This window comes from Onychostoma macrolepis, chromosome 08 (genome assembly GCF_012432095.1).
Source record: "Onychostoma macrolepis isolate SWU-2019 chromosome 08, ASM1243209v1, whole genome shotgun sequence".
NCBI classification, from domain to species: Eukaryota; Metazoa; Chordata; class Actinopteri; order Cypriniformes; family Cyprinidae; genus Onychostoma; species Onychostoma macrolepis.
The window spans coordinates 9861629-9886941 of record NC_081162.1 but is presented as its reverse complement, the minus strand read 5'-3'; the positions used below and the strand labels follow the sequence as shown (position 1 = coordinate 9886941).

At 38.9% G+C, this 25313-nt stretch overlaps 1 protein-coding gene across 3 annotated transcripts in view; it reads left to right on the top strand.

Annotated features, from left to right (window-relative positions):
* ncor2 (nuclear receptor corepressor 2) overlaps window positions 1–25313 on the top strand; it is a 116042-nt gene that overhangs the window by 37112 nt on the left and 53617 nt on the right. For all 3 annotated transcript variants that reach the window (XM_058785918.1, XM_058785919.1, XM_058785917.1), the window contains exon 4: window positions 11718–11895. In XM_058785918.1, coding sequence (XP_058641901.1) covers window positions 11718–11895 — 178 coding nt within the window. The remainder of the gene's footprint in view (window positions 1–11717; window positions 11896–25313) is intronic.

Sequence of the window (25313 nt, the reverse complement as noted above, 5' to 3'; positions counted from 1 at the left end):
TATTAATGTTCTGCACTGCTGTTTGAGCTGCCGTGCACTGAGCTAAAGATGATCTCCGGCAAACTATAGTGCTCTATTATTGCTCTATTAACTTAACCAAACAAATTCTATATGGGATAAATCGGACACACACACACACACACACACACACATACATACATGCATACATACATAATAAACACATTAATACAATGTGCAATTACACAAAAGGTTGTGGATGCGCTCTTACTGTAAAAACAGGCTGAAACATGGGTGCACAAAGATTCCACAACTTTATTTTACAGTAATGTTCTCATTATAATTTTATGCATCCTTGACAGACTTGCCCTTTTCGATGTGATTCCAATCATATTTCAAGCAATTAAAAACCATCATGATGAACTGTGTGCATCTGAAGTGTTTTGAAGGAAGTAATGCATTATTGCCATTAATATATTGGCCAAATTTTCTTATCGATAACGGTAACAGTGAAAATGAACATTTATTGGCCGATACTGATATGGTGGCTGATATATCATGCATCCCTAGTTTGTACCCATCAGAGGAGGAGCCATATTAGCTGTTTGTTTATTTGGTCTACGAGGTCAGCATGAAATTGAAATTCACCTTAACGTTTTTGTATATTATCAGACTTATTGTGAACTAAGGATGCACGATATTGGATTTTGCTGATACCTGATATGCCGATATTTTTCGACTCATTTTGGCCAATGGCCGATACCGATACTAATATATTTCCTCTTGTTTGGAAACAACACCAAGTCTCTCCTGTGCAGAAATTATAAGCAAATTATTTTACATTTTGGTTAGTTTTTAACAAGAACTTATTTGTTAGAATTCAATAAACAATAAAAGTTATTTTATAATGACAGTACATTGAAGATTTGAAAATAACTATAAATAAACTATATATTAATCCCTCCATTTTTTTTTCCCAGAAAGATGCAGTGGTAACCTTAACATTTTATTTTAAGTTTTAACATTTCTAAATGGTCTAAATCAAAAGAGTTGTAAAAATTCAAAAAAAAAATTTAGAGCTCATAATTTGTTAATACATCATTTGTAATTTGTTAAATTATAAAATATTACACATTAATAAATAAATCCGTATATATAAAATTATTTAATTTAAAGTCGGCATGAAATCAAAAGTGACAATTCTTATTTTTTGATGGAATACTGTAGTGTTTATTATAAATAATTTATCCATGCACTTCATTTTTTTTTTTTAAATTCATGTGCCCTCGTAATCTTTAATCAAAAATGTTAACCTCCCCTCCCCCTCAAAACGACTCCTCTTCCATTCACGAGCAACGGTGCAAGGGCAAAGCTAGTGATGTAAGGGGTAAATGCTGGGATAAACGACGGGGGAAAAGCTGAAGCTGATGCTTCACTTTATAGCACTGACACCAGTCATGAGGGAGTATGTTACCCTTAAACACTGAAAAGATAGTAGGATATTACGACAACATTACTCTTAGGACATCGCAAACTAATTTGTTTCATGAATATGACTTAACCTGACGGAGGACATGCTCAGTCATTCTCTCTCTCTCTCTCTCTCTCTCTCTCTCTCTCGTGCACGCTGTTTAGGCATGTTTTGTGCCGTTGATCGTGGTCGTCATCCCTAATAAATAAATAATTTATTCATGCTTGAGTGTCGGCGGTGAATCCAGTGGCGAGAAATCCCCCACCGGTACCTGCAATCTGTCATTTCAGATCTGCCTCCATTTTGTTAGTAACGCCCCAACTTCCAACGATCCAATCAATTCTCGAAGGACGAAATCAAGTCCCGCCCTCTCATCTCAGATGCAGTTTCACTCGGATATACGTCACAGAGAAGAAAAGACAATCGCAACTTCCGTTTCATGCCGACTTTAAGTGTCATGTTTATGCTTTTTTTTTTTTTTTGTTTGTTCATGTAAGCTACAGCTTCTGACCTTTAAATCAAAACATACTCATGAATTTATGGCATCAATTACTGCCTTTATTTAATCAGAAACAGTCTAAATATTATTTGTGTGTTTTGCTTTCATTTTTATTAGAAGTAGGCCAACAGCGCCCCCTATGGAATTAAGACTCGTTATTGAGCGGGCATTAGGACCTGGGGGGAGGCTGCCGCTGCACCTGCGGTTTAGTCCATCACACACACAACGCGTCATTCTGTATGTGCGTTCTCAGTTTAAATGCAGCGATCCAAAACAGTCAATCTTATCACCATTCAAGCAAAACTTCAAGAATGAGCCACAATGCTGATGTGATCTAATTGCACTGTTGACGTGATCTAATCACTAGCACACCCTGAGCACATGTGAGTTAATGTATTCCTCTTATCGGCAAGACATATCGGCATCATTTTTCATATCGGGCCGATGCCGATGTTTACATTTAAAACCATTATCGGCCGATTCAGATACTGGTCCAATAATATCGTGCATCCCTATTGAGAACAATTCCATACATATTTCTTTTTTATCAATGTTGCCATTTAAAATTTTATTTTGTTAACAATTTAGAATAGGTAACACTTGTTAACTATTAACTTCGACTTTTCCCTCAATAAATTCTTAATTTGCTGCTTATTAATAGTTAGTAAGGTAGTTGTTAAGTTTAGGTATTGGGTAGGATTAGGGATGTAGAATAAGGTAATGTAGAATAAGGCATTAATATGTGCTCAATTAGCACTAATACATGCCTAATATTCTAGTAATATGCATCCTAATAAACAACTAATAGGTGTAACCGTAAAATAAAGTGTTACCAAATTTTTAATCAAAATATCTTTACTCAATCTTCTGATGAAATGACAGACTTCTCTCCGGTAACTTCTCTCGGATGTACATCACAATACGGAGGAAAAGATCTGTTGCTACTTCCAAGTGTACAAATAAATCCAAGTATACTGACTTTGGTTAACTTGAATCAGTTAGCAAGAGTATATTTGGTCAGGAGATTTCAACAACTTCCTCTTCGTTTACCTTTGTGTTCTGTAATCCAATCTTTGATTCTCTCATCCATAGCATTGTTGCTTTAATGCACTGATGCTTGTATGTGTGTATGTGTGTGCACGCTAGGTTAAAAATATCATGTTTTTCCTTTCCTCCATGCTGTGATTCTTTTTGCCATATAAGAAGCACAGTGTTGAATTTGCGTGGGTGTATTGGGAATAGCTGTGTTTCTCCTCAGTCTGAATGCTGAATGTGGTGTGTGTGTGTGTGTGTGTGTGTGAGCTGAGCTGAGCTGTATAATCAGAGCCTGGTACAGTAGAGCTGGCTGTTCTCACAGGAGATGGACTAACACCCCCTGAGATACTGAGAGCTGCTGGTAGGATGGATTAACTTGAATACTAAAGTGTTTGTGTGTGGGTAAGGTGTGTATGTCTGCTCTTCCACATCCTTTCCTTCCCCACTGCGGAACTGTCATTTTTGCTTTTTGATGGGCATCCAAGTAAGATGAAAAACCACTAGTGCTATTAAAATTTCCTAGCATACATAATCAAATGTTCTGCAATTGAAAATGCAGCCCTACTTCTTAAAATTCAAAGAATCAGTTGAAGAGCCAGTTGAAGTCTAGTTTTTTTGTTTTGGTCTAGTTCTGGCTGTGTAAATTATGGTCTGTTTTTGGTCTTTTAAAGACACAAGCCTTTTGTGTTGTTTTGTGATGACATAAGTGATAGGGGTTGAAAAGATGTTTTGTGGTCTTATCACCTTTTATCCTCTACAGAAAGAGAGAGATAATAAGGGGGATAGAGGGAGATTAAAGCAAGATGGATGGAAAGGAAGAGGGTTGGTAATTGTGAGAGTGAAAGAATGACAGTGAGATGGAATGATGGCAGAAGAGGAGAGACTGAGAGCAATACAGCAATACAGGGGCAAAGTTCCTCTACAATAGCTCAGACATTCAGCACGCATGATCTGTCCTCAATTCAGAATGAGGTCAGGGGCCAGTTAAACCTCTCTCTGTTGCTCTCTGTGTGTGTCTCTCTCTCTCTCGTTGTGTGTATGACTCTGTGTATGACAAATCCTGCCTGCAGATCAGATTATCTTGCCCACTCAAAGAAAGAGAGTGAGCATGGATGAAAGCTGCAGTGTGATGTGATTATGTAAGTGCCAAGTGCCTATTGAAATTGGGGAATTTTGGTTGAAGTGTGTGTTTTCAAGCATTTCGGTATCTTATTGTGACACAAAAAACATTGTGTTTTGCTAATGTACATGTTACCTTTGCTCTGGTTTAGATTAGATCCACCAGTGAGCACATCAGTGCAGAGACACAAATTAATGTGAATACTCCAGACGCAACACACCAGGGCTTTCCTGTCATTCTGCTGAAATTGAGAAGCTCTGCAAAAAAAAAAAAAAAAAAAAATATATATTTATGATATTTCAAATTAAAATCTATTTGTGATTATTAGCGAAAGGCGCTAAATCTTTATTTCTCTTGTGTGCCTGCTTCAGTCATTTCATGTGACATTAAATTGGATCTGTTCTTTCAATAAATCAATATTCTAAAATTCTGTAGTTTGGCAGCTAAAACATAATTTGGCTCATAAATATTTTGTTTTAGAATTTTGTTGTTCTCAAATACTTTTTAGTTGCAGTCACATTAGTGAAATTTTGTGGGAAAAAGGTCCATTGTCATGAATCAACGCTCACAGAGAAGTCACTTTCAAACCAAGCAGCATTCTGTTGAATCCATGTGACCAACCATTTCAGATTCTCTTGAAATTACTGGATTTTGCCTGTGAAAATTCTCTAAACAATGATGCACGTGACCGCACCTTGGTCTGATAAGTCTGGCACGATAATAAATGTTACTGATTTGAATATTTATCCACTGAGTCAATAACACACCCAGCTTGGCCAGTTACATCTTATTTGCTGTCATTATTTTGTATTATATATGTCTATATGAAATTGTCTATTGGCCAAACCTGCTGTCTGTTTCAGTACTGACATCATCCATTAACAAAACCATGTTGATTCAATTTTAATATTTTGATTTAATAATTGTTGTAGCGCTGTCACTAACAATTATTTTGGTAATCAAGTAATCAGTCAATTATTCTGACAATTTATTGAGTAATTGTATAATTATAATGAATTTTTTGTGGTAATAAAAATAGAGCTATACGAAGAATAGCCTTTTAAATGACTTTAAATAGGCTACATATAATAGCAATGAGGCACTTAATCAATTTAATCTTTAATATTTGGCCATTTTTTGCGACAGAAATGCTAACATTGCAATCCTGGTGCTCCCATCAGGATTTTTAGACATTTATTCAGGGCCTGAATTTTCTTTTTAACGGACTGTGCTTTCACACTGGAGTCTGCGACTGATCCGTAGCGGTTTACTACAAACACAACATTTTAGCCATTATTTTGATTTAAAATCCAAACATTGCAGCTTAAAATGCTTTTTCAGCATTGTGATTCTTTTTTTTACAAAGTACAGTAATACAATCTTTCATAGATGTTTTAAACGCAATAAATATAAGAAACACATTATTCAGTGCTTTTTACTTTTGCATAGAGATGGCTCGATACCAGAATTTTGGCTTCGGTACGATACCAGAATGTAATACCTCGGTATCGATACCATAGGTGACAAATAACCAGCCTCAAAAAAATAAGTGAATTAAACAGTTTTATTAAAATAATAAAAACAGATTCATATCTTAATACCTTTATATCAAACTGTAACACAAAACCTACAAGGATCATAGGTTACATTTTGATGTTGGAGAGAAAAATATATAACTGAAGTAATACAATAAAATATAAACAAATCTTCTTATCTTTTAAGTGCAAACAAAATGTCTCAATGTAATAAAAAACCTACCGGGAACATAGGGTACATTTTGACTGAGTTTGAAGAAAAAAATACAGCTGAAGTAATGCAATTAATGCAACAAATGTTGCTTTATTGTAAAGTGTTATTCTAACAGTCAAAGTAATATTCAAAATCACATTATTATTATTTCTCTCTCTCTCAGATTGTTTTCAGATTTTATACTCAGATAGCCAAAGAAAAAGCATTAAATATAAATCTCACTCTCTCACTCTCTTGGCTACCTCATATGAGCACAAACAATCCCTTCATATTATTGATACTAAAATGAATATAGCAAAACTCTTGCTTAATTCAAATTCAATTAATATTCGATTGTATGAAATGCAAGTGCATATATTACGTGACCAAAACTTCACTGGTTCTAGTGTGTCACACGCACATTTGAGCTTACTGTATATCTGTATGAGTATTATATGTATGTGCGTTGATCAGTTGTAAATAAAAAATTAAATTAAATCTGAATTTATTAATGATGCACTCTCCTGTTGATCTCTTAATTTTCTGAAAATATCAGGATGAGCAAGCAACAAATGCTTAAAGGGGTGGTTGACTGTTTTTTTTTTCTTGACTTGATTGTGTTTATGGGGTGCAGTCTAACATGTTAATGCTTCGTTTGTTAAAAAAACACATTATTTTTCACAAAATTTACCTTTATTCCACACCGTTCTGTCACTTCTCCCCTAAACACGCTGATCATTTCCTGCTTTTATGAAGCCCCTCCCTGAGAAATACACGATGGGCTCTGATTGGTTAGCTGGCCCAGTGTGTCGTGACTGGCTAAACCGCCTCTAGAGCACGTTTTTTGTTTGTTGTTGTCTCATACTTTTAAATACGCTGTTATTTGTAAATGCTACTGCTTCTGTTAGCTTTTAATATACGGTTTTATTCTGATTAAAGCTTTAATACAGTACGGCAACGGCACGCACGTCCATGTATAACGCTTCTCATAGGTACAGTATGTGAAAATAAGTGTATTCACTGCGCTGATGATCTGAATGAGAGAGAGAGAGAGAGAGAGAGAGAGAAAGAGATGCAGAGCAGGGCTACGCAAGCAACAGTATTAAGAACCAATGCTAGACCACTGGTTTTGAAACTTGTGAATCCATTAGAATCATTAGAAGACAGAATCACGATTTATATATTAATAGATTTTTACTTGCACCCGTAGTTTTCTCTTCCTCTTCTCTAAAGCAGCGCAGCATGGCCTCGCCCCCTTTGCTGCGTGTTCCCGGGGGCGGGGTTTATGTAAAATTCTGGGTTCTTGACGTAACGGACCCGGGAAGTAGCTCGTTGTAGTCCCTTACCAGTCGTTTTTGTAGGCGATAAACTGCCAGAATTTTAAAAGACGATATCTCCGTTTGCATTGAACTTTCAGCTTCGTAACTTTGCAGATATTGTTTATGCTCAAACAGCAACATTACACAATAACTAACGTTAAAAAAGTGAAATCGCAATCAACCACCCCTTTAAAAAGGTTGGATGTGTTGCCTCCTGTGGCAACACATGATTTATAGCAACGCTTGCATACAGGTGCAGTAAGGCCAATTTATTCACCTTTATCATCCGATTTGTATGCAAGGTAATGCCATATTTCACTTATACTGTTCTCTTTATTTAATAATTTCGGGTGCGTCGATAGTTTCATCTGTTTGATCCATCGCGTTGTTCTGTTGTCACATTTAGCGGTTGCGCAGCATTTGGGAAGCACTGCCACCTACAGGTGCACTTCGCAACAGCAGCGTATGAAATACCGAATTGAGCAAAATGTTCGATGCGTGCACGTCTTAAAGGGACAGTATTAAACATGCAGCCGACTGTCATTTAAGGGATAGTTCACCCTAAAATTTAATTTCTGTCATTTACTCACTCACATGTTGTCCCAAACCTGTATTAATTAATTTCTTTCTTGTGCTGAACACAAAAGAAAATATTTTGAAGAATGTGGGTAATCAAACAGTTGCTGGTCCACATTGAATTTGATAGTAGGAAAAAAAAAATACTATGGAAGTCACTGTGGACCAGCAACTGTTTGGTATTCCACGTTCCTTAAAATAGCATTTATGTTCAGCAGAAGATAGAAACTCATTCAGGTTTAAAACAACTTTTGAGTGAGTAAATGATGGTATAAAAATAAAACACTATGACAGAATTGACAGACAGATGACTAGGGATGGGTATCGATACTGATACTGCTTATTGATACCGGCACTTATCGATACTGTTATCAATACTATTTGGTGCAAAAAGATATGATGTGAAAAGTTGTTAAAAATTTCAAGTTATTTTATTACTGCTGAACTTTAGCAACTGTATTAAAGTATTTCAGTCAGGAGCAGGGAGTTATTTTTCTCTTTGTGTTTTATTTTATTAACATTTAAAGGAATAGTTCACCCATAAATAAAAACATTTTCTCACTGTCAAGTTGTTTTAAAGGGGTCATATGATGACAAAGAACATTATTTTGTGTATTTGGTGTAATGCAATGTGTTTACGCGGTTCGAGGTTCAAAAAACACATTATTTTCCACATACTGTACATTATTGTTGCTCCTCTATGCTCCGCCTTTCTGAAACGCGCCGATTTTTTTACAAAGCTCATCGTTCTGAGAAGCGAGGCGTGCTCTTATTGTCCATTTTATAATATTATGGATGTAAAAGTACAAGCCAGTAATTCCTGGGAAGTAATATGTTAGCGTGGCACACACATCTAGTCCGCTAACTGTTCTGTAGCATCTGCGCTTGTTGCTAAAACTATCTTTTGGATCTAATGTAATTATTTAATGTAAGTTCCAGGTTATAATATGCAAAAGTCTGATCATTAATCTCTTAATTTCACAATAAGTGTTGAAACTTACCCAAAATAAAGGCTTAAACATTTAAAAAAACACACATTTAAAGGGCTCCTCTTTTGGGGAAGTTTTTAGACAGCTTTCAAAATGGCCGCCAGACAGTGTGAACATATGGAGACCCATATCTCAGTGTGCAATGATCTGATTGACTTGAAATTATAGGAGGTATATAGTAACAAACACATCAATTGGTTAAGACATCAAGTAGGTTAATAAATATTTTAGCTTTTTATAATCTGATCTCAAAAATGGAAGTGTGCTTAATGGGTATGTGAGCTTAATGGGTACATTTACCCAACTTCATAAGTTATTTAATGAAGAAATATGTATTGTACCTCCCCTTCAGCATTATAATTATTCACCCGCGCCAGACTAAGACAGTGCCGCTGCATGTCGTGTCAAACCTCTCACGGCAGGCACGTCATCGGCTTGAGAACGTTTTTTTGAGATCGTCCTTTTTAGAGACCAACATCAAACATCCCAATGTGATTATCGGTCAGTCGGAGCACTCCTACTAACAGCCACTTTAATATCTTGAATATGTGGACATCAAAACATGTAAACTCAGAGCAAGTGTTTAAACTTGTATTCTGAAATGAACAATTAGCGTTTTGAGAAAGATATCGATGTATTCTCCTGTGTTTGCGTAGGTTTATTAATGATCTACCTTACAAATCTGATGAAATGGCACACATTGCATTCCCAAATGAATGTTAAATGCAATATGCAGAGATGGAGTTTGAGATGCTCCACACATGTAAATGATAACAGTTTGTCTGGAGCAGCATTTACTGTGGACCGAGCCGCTCAGACACGCATGTACATAACCTACACATGTAAACAATTAAAGCGCACATATTAAACCAGCATCGCATATGTTTATAACTGAATCCTAATGTTATTGAAAATTCAATACGCTATGCTTTATTATGATTTTTAAATGGGTTTAATGTACCATGAAGCCTTGGAAAACGGTCTAATAATGCATTTCATGAATACTTTTTTTTTTTTTAAAGATTTGTTTTTGGCAATTTATTTGATAGGACAGTAGGTAGACAGGAAACGAAGTTGGAGAGAGAGAGGGGGGATGGGATCGGGAAAGGTCTGCGAGCTGGGCCTCGAACACGGGACGCCCGAAGCGCAACGGCGCTACATGTCGCTGTGCTGTCCACGAGGCTATCGGCACCGACGCGTTTCATGAATTCTTGTCCACGGAATGCGTCACCACCGGTATTTTGTCAGTTACTCGGCAATGGCGAAGTGCAATTGAGGATTTTTAAAAAATTGAGTACTCCAATTGAATCAAGGAATCGTGACCGACCTAAATGGTCATTCATACACTACGGCATTTTCAGTTAAAAGCAATTCCAGTGTGACTCTGCTTCTTTGACTCTGGTGCAGGCCATGACTGAGCATTTGTGTGAGATTGTATAATAAGTAACATTGTCTGATGGCTTTTACTTTCCTTGCGTCAAATGCTTTGTAGGCGTCTTTTGTCTGTACCATTCACATATCATGCTACATTTCCTGCTCTCTGTTTCATTGTCTGTGTGTGGAATGGCTCACATGCTTGTACGTCAGCATTTGTTTGTATTAATCATGGTCAGTGCTTGAGTCTGTGTGTACTGTTTATTTAAGCTGGGCAGACTGTGTAATTAATATGAGGGATACACCCATTTATGTTTTCAACAGTACAACCCACACGTTTAGACACACCTACACACTTTTATTCCCTTCATAGCATGTACACTCAAGCTCTATAGTTTTAAACCTCTGCAAACATTGTCTGGTTTGTCTTGACAATCTTTATGACCTGATTTCACCTCTGGTTGTGTCTTACTGTGTTTAAATGCAAAATATGTGCAGGATATTGTTGATGCATGCTTTCCAAATGTCTAACAGATAAAGTGTGCACTATGTTTGTGATCTGTGGGCAAAATAATGGGGATGTGTAGATGTCTAGGGGTATTGAGCGCATATTTGTGTATTTAGTGTGCTCACATGTGTCTAATTTCTGGCTTTGGCACAGGAAGGGAAGTCTTTTGAAATGGGGTGTGTGTGTATGCATGTGGTTTTAGTATGATGTGTTCGGGGTTATTGAGTTCATGAGTGTGTAAATGTGTTTGCTCTTGATCAGTCTGAGCTACAGGAAGGCCTGTGAACCACCTGATCATACAAAGTACAGCAACTTGCCCTATTTGGGCCTCAATCAAAACATGTACAAGTAGAATGGGACGATTATTCAAAATAAAACCAATGTTTTGGACACTGATAGCATACATTTGGGAACACAATATGTACCATGAAAAATGATCATATTTTTTCTTACACACCTAAAGATTTCTTTAAAATAATATTGTTAATAATAACACCAACAACAACAAGATATTTTATTATTATTATTATAGATTCATGTTGTGGTGTTTCAGAGTCACTGATTGGATAGCAGTGCTTTATCTCAGACTATATTGCAGCTATATATGTGTGCGTGTGTGTATACAACAGAAAGGACAGGTCTTTGGTGGTAAGCGAGAACGATGTGATGTGTGTGTGATTGATGTGAATAATGTATTCGTGTGAGGGTCAAGCACCTCTCTTTTCCTCTTATATCTCACACTCTGTACACCAGAATCAAGGTTAGTTTACTCTTGTCACTCTCGTGTGAAAAGGCTCACTCCTGTACTAAGCACGGCATGGCACTGTTGCCTCCAGAGCACTCAAAAATTGCCATGGTTACGAATTATCATCTTTGATCTGAGTGGCCTGTACTTATCAGATTATTTGTGAAATAATTGCAGAGATCCTGGCCTGTCCTGACTGCTCTTGTATTAATGGGTGTTTCATTGGACCCATCCTTAATGGATGTGTAGCACTGGTGTTATGTTAGTTATGTCTATGTGGTTTCTCAGTCATTCAGGTCATTGTATTGTATCTAGTAGATTTTATTAGACATGTTTATTTTGGCTGTCTCTTACCCATAATTCACTTCTCTTCTTGCTCTTTTCTCCCCCTACAGAGGTCAAGAGCCCCACATCCGATATGAACACATTTACCTACAGGACCCCAGCAGCCAGTCAGAAGTGGAATACTCAGAGATGAAGCGTCCTCGCTTGGAAATCGGGACAGAGTCTCTTATGCGTCACTCAACTCATCGTCAGCCCCTCACCGTGGGTGTAGCTGAGGAAATGGCAAAGGTTTGCTATTTTTTATTTTTTTTATTTCATCATAGATGTTAATACCCAGATGTCATATTTATAACTATTGATAGTTAATGTGATATGTTCTCCTTTTGGTGGACTAAAGATGCAAGTGAATTGCTAATTACAGTCTGCAACTAATGGCATTCACACATTTTTACCTTTAATCTCAAATTTAAACTACCATTTAGGAGTGGGCGATGTACTGGTAGGCACGATTTTGTACTCAGAGTCCTGCACGCGGGCGGGTACCCGTGGGTACCCGACGGGTGAACCGCAAAAATTTACGTAACGGGTGGAATAATATTGACGTGTCGGGTGCGGTGCGGGTCGGACTGGTGACAGGCATGGGCGGGTTGCGGGTACAATTATAACCAAGACTATTTCGACTTAATCCAGTACACGCTGATAAGCAGCTCCTTTCTTTCAAATTGTCCCGTGCTTGTGTTCGCGCGCTCTGTCTGAAAACCGGGCTTCTACAACGGGATTTGCAAACACTTGAGCACTGTAGCCAATCGACAGCTGTATTGACATTGATTGACAGCTAGCCTTTTAGACCTGTTTAAAATAGATTGGTCACATACGCAATAGTTTTATATTGTTTTACACGTTGGATGTTGTGCGCTCTCTCTCAGTCTCTCTCTCGACACTGCTGCCAGTCCTACATATTTTTATGCAGCCTATAATGTTGCTTTCTCTCTCTCTGTTAACTTGTTGGGCTGCGTGTGTTAAATGTTGTTATTATTAATTTTTAAACACATTAACGCATTAACTCAGAATGACTTGTTAATTGCTTGTTACATTAAAAATAAAATAAAGGCGTTTTTCCGCCTTATGTAGATTTAATGCGGTGCGGTTCGGTCGCGGTTTTATGTCAAACGGTCGGGTCGGGTCCGGAACTAAATTAGTGTTGCTGTCGGATAACGGGTCGGGTATTCGGTTAACTACTGCGGGTGCGGGGCGGGTGCGGGTTTATCAAAAAGGACCCGTGCAGGACTCTGTTTGTACTATCATCTCTATCGCAGTGCTGTGCTATGTGGTCATGAAAACGTAACATTTGCACGTGTTTTTAAGCATTGCGGTTTAAAAACAAGTGACTTCAATTCATTGAAACGTGATCGGCAGCAGAAGAGAACACATTTCGCTATATGTCAGAGAGGCCCGCGAATGTGAAGACGTTGCTCATAGAATGGCATTATTTTTGTCGCTTTATAGGCTTGAATGGTTAAATACACACTTGTATGTTTCAAAATGCCCATCTTTGAAAGAATCCCTGTAAATGCTGTAATTTAGGTATTAAGTGAAAGCAAAAAGCTGAGAAAGAAAACACGTGTAACAGAATATTGGATTCGGGCAGCTCTTAAAGTGATAGCAGTCTAATATTCCTGCAGTCTGTCTCTCACTCCTCTTGACTAGTGCTGGGCGGTATACCGCTTCATACTGAATACCGTGTTTATTTTTGTTATGATACAAATTTTTTATATACCGCAATGCCGTATGCATGTCACTTAAACAACGTTTGGAATGCGGCTCAGCAGGGTCCCTTGTCTTTGTTGCACTGTGCTGAGGGCACAGCTGTATTACTAAGCGGGACAGGACTACAATGTGAGTAAATCACTAGCATATGCGACTAAATTTTCACTTTGGGTGACCTAAATGATGTCTAATATTAGCCAATGGCTAATAAATTCTTAGATCTTACTCGCCAGTAGGGGTGTGCACAAATAGTCGAATATTCAGTCTGTAATTATTATTTGAAAAATAAAACACGATTCGAATTTTACTATGTGTTGATTTGCTGGCTGTAAATGCACAGTCCAGCATGTATACTTCGGCGTGGCATGGAGGTGATCAGTTTGTGGCACTGCTGAGGTGGTATGGAAGCCCAGGTTTCTTTGACAGTGGCCTTCAGTTCATTTGCTTTTTTTGGTCTCTTGTTTCTCATTTTCCTCTTGACAATACCCCATAGATTCTCTATGGGGTTCAGGTCTGGTGAGTTTGCTGGCCAGTCAAGCACACCAACACCATGGTCATTTAACCAACTTTTGGTGCTTTTGGCAGTGTGGGCAGGTGCCAAATCCTGCTGGAAAATCAAATCAGCATTTTTAAAAAGCTGGTCAGCAGAAGGAAGCATGAAGTGCTCCAAAATTTCTTGGTAAACGGGTGCAGTGACTTTGGTTTTCAAAAAACACAATGGACCAACACCAGCAGATGACATTTCACCCCAAATCATCACAGACTGTGGAAACTTAACACTGGACTTCAAGCAACTTGGGCTTCCTCCAGACTCTAGCTCCTTGGTTTCCAAATGAAATACAAACCTTGTTCTCATCTGAAAAGAGGACTTTGGACCACTGGGCAACAGTCCAGTTCTTCTCCTTAGCCCAGGTAAGACGCCTCTGATGTTGTCTGTGGTTCAGGAGTGGCTTAACAAGAGGAATACGACAACTGTAGCCAAATTCCTTGACACGTCTGTGTGTGGTGGCTCTTGATGCCTTGACCCCAGCCTCAGTCCATTCCTTGTGAAGTTCACCCAAATTCTTGAATTGATTTTGCTTGACAATCCTCATAAGGCTGCGATTCTCTCGGTTGGTTGTGCATCTTTTTCTTCCACACTTTTTCCTTCAACTCAATAGCTCAAGAACTCAACTTTCTGTTAACATGCTTGGGATACAGCACTCTGTGAACAGCCAGCTTCTTTGGCAATGAATGTTTGTGGCTTACCCTCCTTGTGAAGGGTGTCAATCAGTATGTTTACATGGACATCAATACTCCGATTTTAATACGATTAAGACAATACTCTGATTAAGAGTCTACCATGTAAACAGAGATTTTTGATTACCTTAATCCGGCTAAAGTCATAATCGAAGTAAACACAAATCGCATTAAGACGTGGAGTATTCCTATTTTAGTCGCATTATCGAGGTGCAGTACAGACATGTAAACACCTTAATCAAACTATTACGGTCGTGTAGGACTTTTCGCCGCATTTTGCGACAGGATACACACACGGCAGCGGTCAACCGTTTGACGGCAAACAAAATACAAATAGTTAACTGCACTTGAAGCGTTCATAAAATTAAAAATGAAACACCCAAACTGTATATGGCATCATAACGAAGACGAACTATATGTTTATATGTGAAATTCTGGAGGGGACGTCAGATGTCGTCGCGTGGTGACGTAATGACGCATTCTATTAATTGATCTATGTACTATAACATGTAAAACGGGAACATGAAAGGATTATTCTAAAAGCAACTCATGTAAACACCTTAATCATAATATTGTCTTATTCAGAGTAAGGTAAATAATTAGATTACTGATGTCCATGTAAACGTAGTCAGTGATTGTCTTCTGGACAACTGTCAGATCAGCAGTCTTCCCCATGATTGTGTAGCCTAGTGAACCAAACTGAGAGACCATTTTGAAGGCTCAGGAAACCTTTGCAGGTGTTTTGAGTTCATTAGCCGACTGGCATGTCACCATATTCTAATTTGTTGAGAGAGTGAATTGGTGGGTTTTTGTTAAATATGGGCCAAAATCATCACAATTAAAAGAACCAAAGACTTAAACTACTTCAGTCTGTGTGCATTGAATTGATTTAATACACGAGTTTCACAATTTGAGTTGAATTACTGAAATGAACTTTTCCGCGACATTCTAATTTGAGATGCACCAGTACATTGTCAAGCAAAATACATGATTGCCCTTGTATTTCGCTTTGCCCATGAAACCTTAAGTTCGTATACTTATTCAATGGTTTTGTGTGTAATTGGCAGCCAAAAGAATATGACTGTCTCTAGTGTACAAATGCAGGACAAAAAGAGTTAGCGTAAGATGTTTACAGGATGGAATCATAAGAGAGAATCACACTGCAGCTGAGATTTTTTTTTTTTTTTTTTCTTTCCACACCTAATAAGTATCTTTAAATTTAACATTTGTTGTGGCAAACAGAGAGCTTTAACTGACTCTGAATCAATCCTCAGGCTTGTGCATTGTGATTATTGTGGGATTAGGCTAGAAAGGATGCTGCATGCTGTACATGGATTAATCTGACTGTAGAGAAGAGCAATAATAAGTCTGTTCAGCAGATTATCACTTAGTCCATATTTATTGGCCTCGTAAATCAGCCTGTCTGTTTCCGTTGGCCTGTGTTTTTATCATCCTGGCCAGCACTGCCATTTACCACCACACAGGCCTGCTGGGAACCGGCATGTGTGTGTAGATATTGTTTGGGTTGTGAGTGTCTAAAAGATTGCATCTTAAAGAGTTATGTTAGTAATACCAGAACCTCTGATTTTGCAGCTGTGGTTTTATGTTAGGTTGTGAGGGAATGAACGTGTATGTGGTGTAACGGTAAATGGCACAGGCAGATGTTTGGAATAACTCTGCAACTTCTCAGGAACTCTCTTTTCTAGGTCAGGGGCTCTGCGAAGGGTGTGTGTGTGTAGGTGGAACATATGCAGCTTTTCTATAACAACACACTGCTGCCTCACACCATGTGAGATCCATTTCTGGTGCTTTACAACTGTAGGTGTCACCAGACTGTATCAGGTTTTGCCAAGTGTGCATCACACAGCCAATACTGTGAGTGTTTATTGACTGCTTAGGAGACTAGCACTATTCTCTTCCTCACAGGAACAATGAAACCCAGTAAATCAGTGAGTCAAACTGTGCGGGAAGAGTCACAATGTTGCTGGCAAAATGTTTAAAGCATTTGCGGTAAAATCTTGGCTTTAGGAACGGTCTCATCTTGTGGACAGAACAGCCTGACAGGAGAGAACTTAAAAATATCTCTGTATTCTATTGCAACTCTGTGCTTTATTGACCACCACAGCAGTTCAGGCCCGGAAGTGAAAATCATATTAAAATTTCCAAAGAGAAATTGATTCTTAGCAATATAACACATCATGAAGTCTCAGGGTCCTAAATGATAAAATGCATTTGTAAAAGATCAGCTGATAAAGAAAGAAATGAACCAAAAATATTGAAGACTAATTTTATGCAGTATGCATGCATTTTATTTTGTATTTTTTTTTCAGCTTTTAAAAACAAACCATTTAGAAAACCCATGTTGTATGTTGTAATTATAACAGAACAAATGAGGTCCCTATTTGAGTCATTTTTAATGTAATCAATTGTTACTGAATTTACTAAACTGTGTGCTTAACATTTGAAGCAAGCCTTCTGGGATTTCTGGGATTTAAATTTGTTTAAATTTAAATGAGTTTAAAGAGGTTATTTAAATTCTTTTCAGGAATTCTAATTCTTCTGAAGTTTTGTCTTTGTAAAAGTCTCATGAAATGTTGTTGGCAATACAAATTATTCTTAACTTCATTCTTAAAGGTCCCATTTTGTCAAAACTGAAATTTCCTGGCTTTTTTCATGATAACTGAGGTCTAGGGGCTATGTAACTACCATATAAGTTTCAAAACAGTCAATCCACAGTAAAGGGCACACAGCCTGCATAAAGTAGCTGTGCCTTTTCACGAGCCCTTATGACTTCCGTTAAAAATGTGATGTCCGAACTATCATCCCGAGCACCGTCCACCGTCATTTTGCCAAAACCCCAGACGACATCGCGTCCATGCCATTGCTGAGCAACAACAACACGGAAACATGTCGAAAAGGTTAACTTCAACGGACAAAACCAGATCGGCCGACCTGTAACATTACACTCTTACTCAAAGGATGGACGATTTGACAGGACTGTTAACTTACTATGAGGTGGATCACGTCTAACATGTATAGTAAAGACAAACTCACCGTGTCTATGTAGTCATGATGAAGGTATAAATACATTTCAGTTTCAGCAGGCAACTATTTTTACAGCTACATTATTATTCCAGCCACAATTAATCACAACAACATATATACAATTGCAAACGATTATATATAAATTGTCAGTTTGTTGTTTTACACACATGCACACAGACATTAACGTATTTCATACACGACATTGTCGTGAGATGCAAGAAATCTTCAGACGCACCCATAACAACAAAAGACAATACTTTATTGAACCTTTTCTGATAAGAAGTGTGTGCTGCAAATGCGAGCATTTTTGACGATCGTTTCTGTCCAGTCCGCTAGTTTTATCGCGTTTAACCACAGCTGTCGCTGTTTTTTTTCTGGCAGTGGCAGCAGGTATGCGATCAAATTTCTAATTTGAGGCTGTATTACGTCGATTCTGGCACCCAACATCACAAGATGATATTTTAAGCTCCTTATGTAACTGAGCCGACTCTACGCTGGTTTGAATGGGTCACCTCCAGTTTTCCCTTTGTTTTGCTTCCAGCTAGCGCTGTGACGTAATTGTAACGTCGGCCCTACATGACCCTAGTTACCTGTGGTTGGCCTGGCTGTGCGTCACTCAGAAAACAACAGGCCAATCAGAAGAGAGGCTCATGAATATTAATTAAATCGACCTGTTCTTAGCAGAGCTCCTGAGAGAAGAGCTGTAAAAATATATTGAGATGGTTTTTGGTACTTATAGCCTATCGCAAATATATATATATTCTTAAGGACATCAAAACCTAAAATAAAACTCCAGATAGGTGTACAATATGGGACCTTTAAGTTAAGGAAATAGCAGTTGAGAACTTTTTTGGTAAATCCCAACCCTGATTTTTTTTTTTTTTTTTTTGTGCAGCATGAATACAGTGGGTTTATTGTTAAAGTCTGGAAAGGATTGAATAAGCTGTATAAAGGAAAATGTTTGTGTTTGTTAAAGTGTGTTAAGGAAGGACAGCTGAGTAACATCAATGTGCATCTCTGAGTTTGTGTGTGTGTGCAGCAGTATTAAGGTCACTGTGATCACACCTCCTGCTTATGGCATGATGCAAAGGGCAGAATGATTACACCCTTAGAACAAGAGCTAAGGTCAGTGTGATCACACTCCCTATCCAGAGATGCTGTGCTGAGTTGTTATGACTTCCCCCTAAAGCTTTTGTGTATTTTTAGCAGCCATGACAATACGGGGCTTGGAGGCAGAACTGTGTGTGTGTAAGTGGAAGCCATTTTGCAATAGTAATTAATTAGTAATGAATCTGACCTAGATGTGACGGTTGAGCGGTTGAGGATATTTACATGAGGATTTGAGCACGTTTGGGTGAGAGACAGACAGCGGGACATTTGAAAGGACACTCAAGTCAAAGTGGACAGAGGAAATCTCTCATCCTCTTTATGTAAGAGCTGTCACACTCGATGACACTCATGAAACTGATCGAGTGGAACTGAAAGCTCAGGGAGCAGAAGAGTTTCTCTCTCACACACACTCACACACACACACACACACACACACACACATGTGTGTTGTGTGCCATTTTCAGTATACCTGCAGCACTCTTGACAGGTGTGAACCAGCACGTCTGTGTCTAATGGCTTGTTACAGCTCAGGGTGTCAGATGACTCATGTTACCCTGACACCCTATGATTCATAAATGTTTTGAGTCAGAGCTCAGAACTGGATTTTACATGTTCACATACTCTTGAAAGTTCGTCAGACTAATGCATGTCTATTCTGGGATGAACAATGGATTCTGAAGAAATTACGAATGGCATTTGATCCTAGGGTGTTTTGTGTGGTTGTTTGGGAGTTTCTTACTAGGCTAGGCAAAGGCTCCACCTTTAGATCTTTAGATGTGCCTCAAATCCAGTGTAAAATGGAATTTTTCCACCTGGCCAAAATCAGATCGCTAAAACCCCATTTGCACTGCCAGTGGCTTTGTAGCTGAGTGTTGGCAGTTGCTTGGTCGCTAGTAGTCATTCCTAGTTCTGGGTGCCCTAGTAATGCTTTTTATTGTGATGTTTTGAGGGACCATTCATGTCTGTAACATGAAACGGTGCGTGAAATGGGTCTGCAACAGATATGAAATGTGAATACTCACATACGTGCTTGTATGTCCACAGCGGAGAGATGTTTAGCCACAGCTGTTGTCATGGCAGCTGAGAGCTTTCATGTAGAAAGAAGTGGTGGAAATGTCACCAGAACGCACTGTACAGTCATTACATAAATGCAGTGATATTTTAACTCTGTGATTATGGAGTTCAGCAGATATGTCTCGCATCATTTGATCTGTGAATTTTTTTTTTCTTGAGGATTTTGTAATGTCATAAGGTTATTTTATGTCTTGAATGTTTGTTTTGAAAATGAGTTTGTACTGTTGAGGTCGATTTCATTAAGGTTTTTAAAAGAACAGGGTTTTTCCTGGGTCAAAAAAGGTCTTCGGTGGTGGCTGACGGTCATCCACACACACAGTAAAAAGAACCCTACCCACGTGATCTGCGAACCCAATACTGACCATAACTAAAATAAATGCAAAGATTGTGATTTTTAATTATATTTATTCATCAAAGAAAAAACAGCCACTGTCGGGGAATATAATAAAACTGGCTTTCATATTTTTGTGAGATAGGGTCCTTCTTTAGTAGACCTCACAATTATAATTATATCAATATTGAAAAAGCATTTAAAAGTAGCATTGAAAAGTTTATATTTAACTAGTTGTCTAATTTTCTACCATTCATCTGAATAAAATTAGCAGCTGACTAACAAATTGCTTTGTGGCTGGTTTCACCTCACTCAGTCTAAAGTAGCCTAAATGATTTTAACTGCACATTGTCTTATAAATAATCTGAAATTCGACTACTGTGTATTATTAAGGCTAAATATTTTATTATTAAGGTTAAATATTTTTCTTTTATTGAAAGTGTGTGTTTTATGTTAGTTGCATGTGCGGAACGCTTGTCAGAGAAGATAAAGATAGGCCTACTTTTAAAAAAAAAAAACTTTTTTTTTTTAGCACAATTCACAACAATGGTCATTTATACCGGTAAAAATGAATCTCCGAATGCGCCGCATGAAACATGGGCTTCTGTTGACCTTTTACTATCATGTCAATTGATTTTGAGGGAGAGAGAGGAAAGGCAGTTAGGGCTTGTTTACACCTGGTCACTTTATGCGTTTTGTCGAATCGAATATCCATCTGATTTGTTACATTTGGCAACACAAAAAATGGATATAAGTCCGATCTTGAATTAGGCCTACCGCACTATCAAGTCAAAGAAATCAACAGATATGTGGTGCATTTTATTCATCATCAGCGCGGGGAAGGGCTCTCTGCTCTCTCTCCCTCAGTTAACATGCGTGCTATCACAAGAGCAGCAGTCATTTACATCACTCATAAATCACATGAACCGGCGGCTTTGGCGGGAAAAAAATTAGTTCTGACTAATTTTTACACATAAAACTATGTAAACATTTCATATTTGGTCAGCAAAGTGCTGCCCAACAGAGGTTTACAGTTGAAATTAAAACTTGGATGAAAAAGTGACCAAAAAAAAAAAATCATCACACATGCTCATTTTGTATTTTAATATTCACAGTCATTTATTCCTGTGATGCAAAGCTGAATTTTCAGCATCATTACTCCAGTCTTCAGTGTCATTCTGATTTACTGCTCAAGAAACATTTCTTCTTATTATCGATGTTGAAAACAGTTGTGCTGCTTGGTATTTTTGTGGAAACTGTAATGTGTACTTGTTTGTAGGATTCAATGGATAGAAAGTTAAAAAGAACAGCATTTGACTAATTTAATGCATCTTTGCTGAAATTATTATTATTATTTTTTTTTAAATCTCACTGATCTTAAACTTTTGAACTGTACACTTACTAGTGAGTCTCTTTTAGCCTGAATTACTTGGTTGATTGATAAATGAATAAGTCTCACAAATGCACTTATAGGTGTTAAATGAATGTGTGTATGTTTGAACAGCACTTCATAGAGAAATAAATGGGGATAAGCACTCAACACACCTTTAGTTTCACATACACACACCACACCTTTGTCTCTGCCCCACTTTTACCCTGCGAAAGGAGTTTCAGTCAGTCTGTGTGTGTTGGCACTTGTATCTGTTTGTGTGAAGGTTACTGCAGTGCATATCCATGTCTTAGCACTCAGGTTTGTGTTTATGTAAAGCTGCTTGGGGTTTTAATTCTCATATACACATTTCTGATTCTTGGTTGGATCTTGTTACTGAGACTTGGCAGGATTATAGTGCTTGTCCTTGAAAGTAATTGTGTGCGGTTAACAAGGCACTTTTCATTCTACACCGTGTGTGAGTGAGTGAGTGAGTGAGTGTGTGTGTGTGTATACAGCTTTGAGTCCTAAAGTGACTCCTCTATCAAATCCTTTTCAAGTGTTAAATCCTGCCTGAAGTTTGGAATGCCTCTAGGAATGTGTTTTGAACATTAGCAGAGCTCTCAGGCTGTCCCTCTTTCCATGGACAATCTGGAATTGGGGCAACACATTTTAATTGTCAGGGGTTTCATTAAGATGAGATTAATTATGAAAGATTACTTTGTCTATTGTGCCATAAATTATAGGCTAAATCTATTTAAATGTAATTTCATGTTTAAAACTGGTTATTATTATTATTTTTTTATTATTATATTTTATATTTAGTCTTGTTGTTGTTGTGTGATTGTGTCCAGTCCATGCATCTGCCTGAGTGATCTTTAAGGGGTGGTGAAAGAGAGAATAGCAGACACCCTCCCTGGACACTACTCTTATGTAACATTCTTTTCATGTGAGAGAATGAACCCAAATGCTCTTTACCACACTTTAAACTAGCTGAATATTCAATAGCCTTAAACACTGATCTGCTGTGTGTATTCACCAGTTTATTATAAGAGGTGAGGCTTTTACTGCTAAACAGTCTCTAAGCGGTACTGTGTTGTAACCATGTTTTTCATAGTTCTGAACGAGAGAAGAACGAGTGCATTGTATCTATTTCCAGGAACCCAAAATGTCAAAACCTTGAAATGCTGAATAGCATTAATTAGTGGTGCTTGCCAAGGCATGCATCACTATTGCTATTGCTCATGCTTGAGGTTAGGGGTTTGTTCAAATCCCCAAACCTAAGCAATGAAACCTTGAAATGTGTTTATGCTGTGGACTTGGAGTTCTCAAATGATGCGGCTTGTTTTATTGTGACTTATTTTTACCTGACTGTGATTAAAACAAGTAATTTAAGATGTGACGAAAACGTTAGGTTACTGACGTAACCCCGGTTCTCTGATAACATGAAGTGAGGTATCTCACTATGGGAACGCCTCGGGCGTGACTGATCGCGGAAGCACCAATAACACCACGTCTGCCAACTATGGCAGACCAATCGCTGCAGCGATCAGGGAGTCCCGCCTCCCTGTATATAAACCGCAGCTACCTGCCGTTTCGTCATTCTCCGCATATCTCTTCTCCGTGCAGTAAGGCAAGGAGGGCAATGTTTGTGAGATACCTCACTTCACGTTATCAGAGAACCGGGGTTACGTCAGTAACCTAACGTTCTCTTTCTAACACTCGTTCGGTATCTCACTATGGGATATAGACCACTCCTGTTTTGCCGATATGCTGACGAAGCAGACTGAAGAAAGAGTAGGTTATTATCTGAATCATAAACCCCAACTGAGGTGAAACAGAATGCAAGAGGAATACTCCCCTTAATAAATTGCATTATACCCCCTGACTACTCACTCCCAGAACTGAGTGGGCCAGAGATGGTTCTGTCACATCCAGTCTATAGAAACGAGCAAATTTGTGCGGAGAAGACCAGCTGGCTGCCGTGCAAATTTCTTGAATAGAAATGCCCTTAAACAGAGCCCAGGATGTAGCCATACCTCTAGTTGAGTGTGCTCGTAATCCTATTGGGGGCTCTTTATTCATATTATTGTAACATAACACGATAGCCTCCACCGCCCAGTGGGAAAGGCGCTGACGGGAGATAGCCTTTCCTTTGTAAGAGTCAGCCCACGAGACAAATAGCTGATTGCTCTTATGAAGTGTGCGGGTTCTCTGAACATACGTATACAGAGAACGAACCGGACATAAACTGTGTAACCTCTCCTCCTCTGGGGATGAAAAGGGCGGTGGATGAAAAGCTAGCAGGTCCACTGATTGAACTGCACCAGCCTGATCAAACACCTTAGGCACAAACGCCGGGTTAGGTCTAAAAGTTGCTTTTTGACTCCCTGGAGCAAACATCATACATGAGGAGTGAATAAATAAAGCATGTAGCTCACTCACCCTTTTTGCTGTAGTGAGAGCAAGTAACAGAGCCGTCTTTAAAGTGAGCAGCTTCAAGGCAATGTTATCAATGGGTTCGAAAGGGGCTTTTGAGAGCACGTTCAGAACTATGGACAAATCCCAAGGTGGGAACAGCGGCTTCGATACTGGGTGTAGCCTACGTGCCCCTCTCATAAATCGACAGACAAGAGGGTGTTGGCCAATAGTACCCGTGTTAAGACCCACATGACATGCCGAGATAGCGGCCAGATAAAACTTAACTGTAGAAAAGGCTCTGCCCTTGTCCAGAAGGTCCTGTAGGAAGCGCATCACATCCGAAGCTGAACACAAGAAAGGAACAATGTTTCTATCGGCGCACCATCCCTCAAACACCCTCCATTTGAGATTATATAAAGAAAGTGTCGAGGCAGCCCTCGTGTTCTGAATTGTCTCTATCACTTTCGGAGGTAACCCAGCTGCATCCAGATTTAGCCTCTCATGGTCCAGGCCCGGAGAGCTAGTTTCTGAGGGGAGGGGTGAAATATTTCCCCCCGTGCTTGTGAGAGGAGATCCCTGCGTGCTGGTAACGGTCATGGCTGGTCGTAGAGCAGTTGTGCAATCTCCGCGACCCACATTCTCCCCGGCCAGTATGGCGCGATCAGAATCATTACATGTTTGTATTGTCGAACCCTCGGTTCGATCAGCCTCAACGGAGGGAACGCATACAGTAACACGTCTGGCCACTCGTGGGCTAGAGCATCCACACCCAACGGTGCATCGTTGCCGGCCAGAGAGAACATGGCCGAATCTCTGTCACACCCTGAGAGTCACTTGGGGGTGGAGTCTCCACTCCCCGTACAGAGGATTCCCCCTGGACAGTAAGTTCGCTCCCCTGTTCATTATTCCTGGAACGTGTGTCGCGCGTAACGACAGGAGGGTCCTGCTGCTCCACATAATTAGTTCTTTCACTAACAAGTGAAGCTTGTGAGAACAAACTCCTATCTGCTGATTTATGTAGGCTATCACCTTTGTATTGTCCGTCCTGACCAATACATGATGATTCTTGAGAAAATGCACAAAATGTCTCAGAGCTAGTAACACTGTTAGTAGTTCTAGAAAATGTATGTGCTTCTCTCTCAGTGCGGGAGACCAAACTCCTCTCACTGTTCTGCCCTTGAACACCGCCTCCCAGCCCGTGAGAGATGCATCTGTCGTCACCACTTTCCTTAACATAACAGGACCCAGAGGGCAACCTGTCCTGAGAAAAGACGGAGCTCTCCAATGACGGAGAGCGTTCATGCATTCTGGTGAGATGCGCACTCTGTGGCTGAGACGACTCTTTGAGCG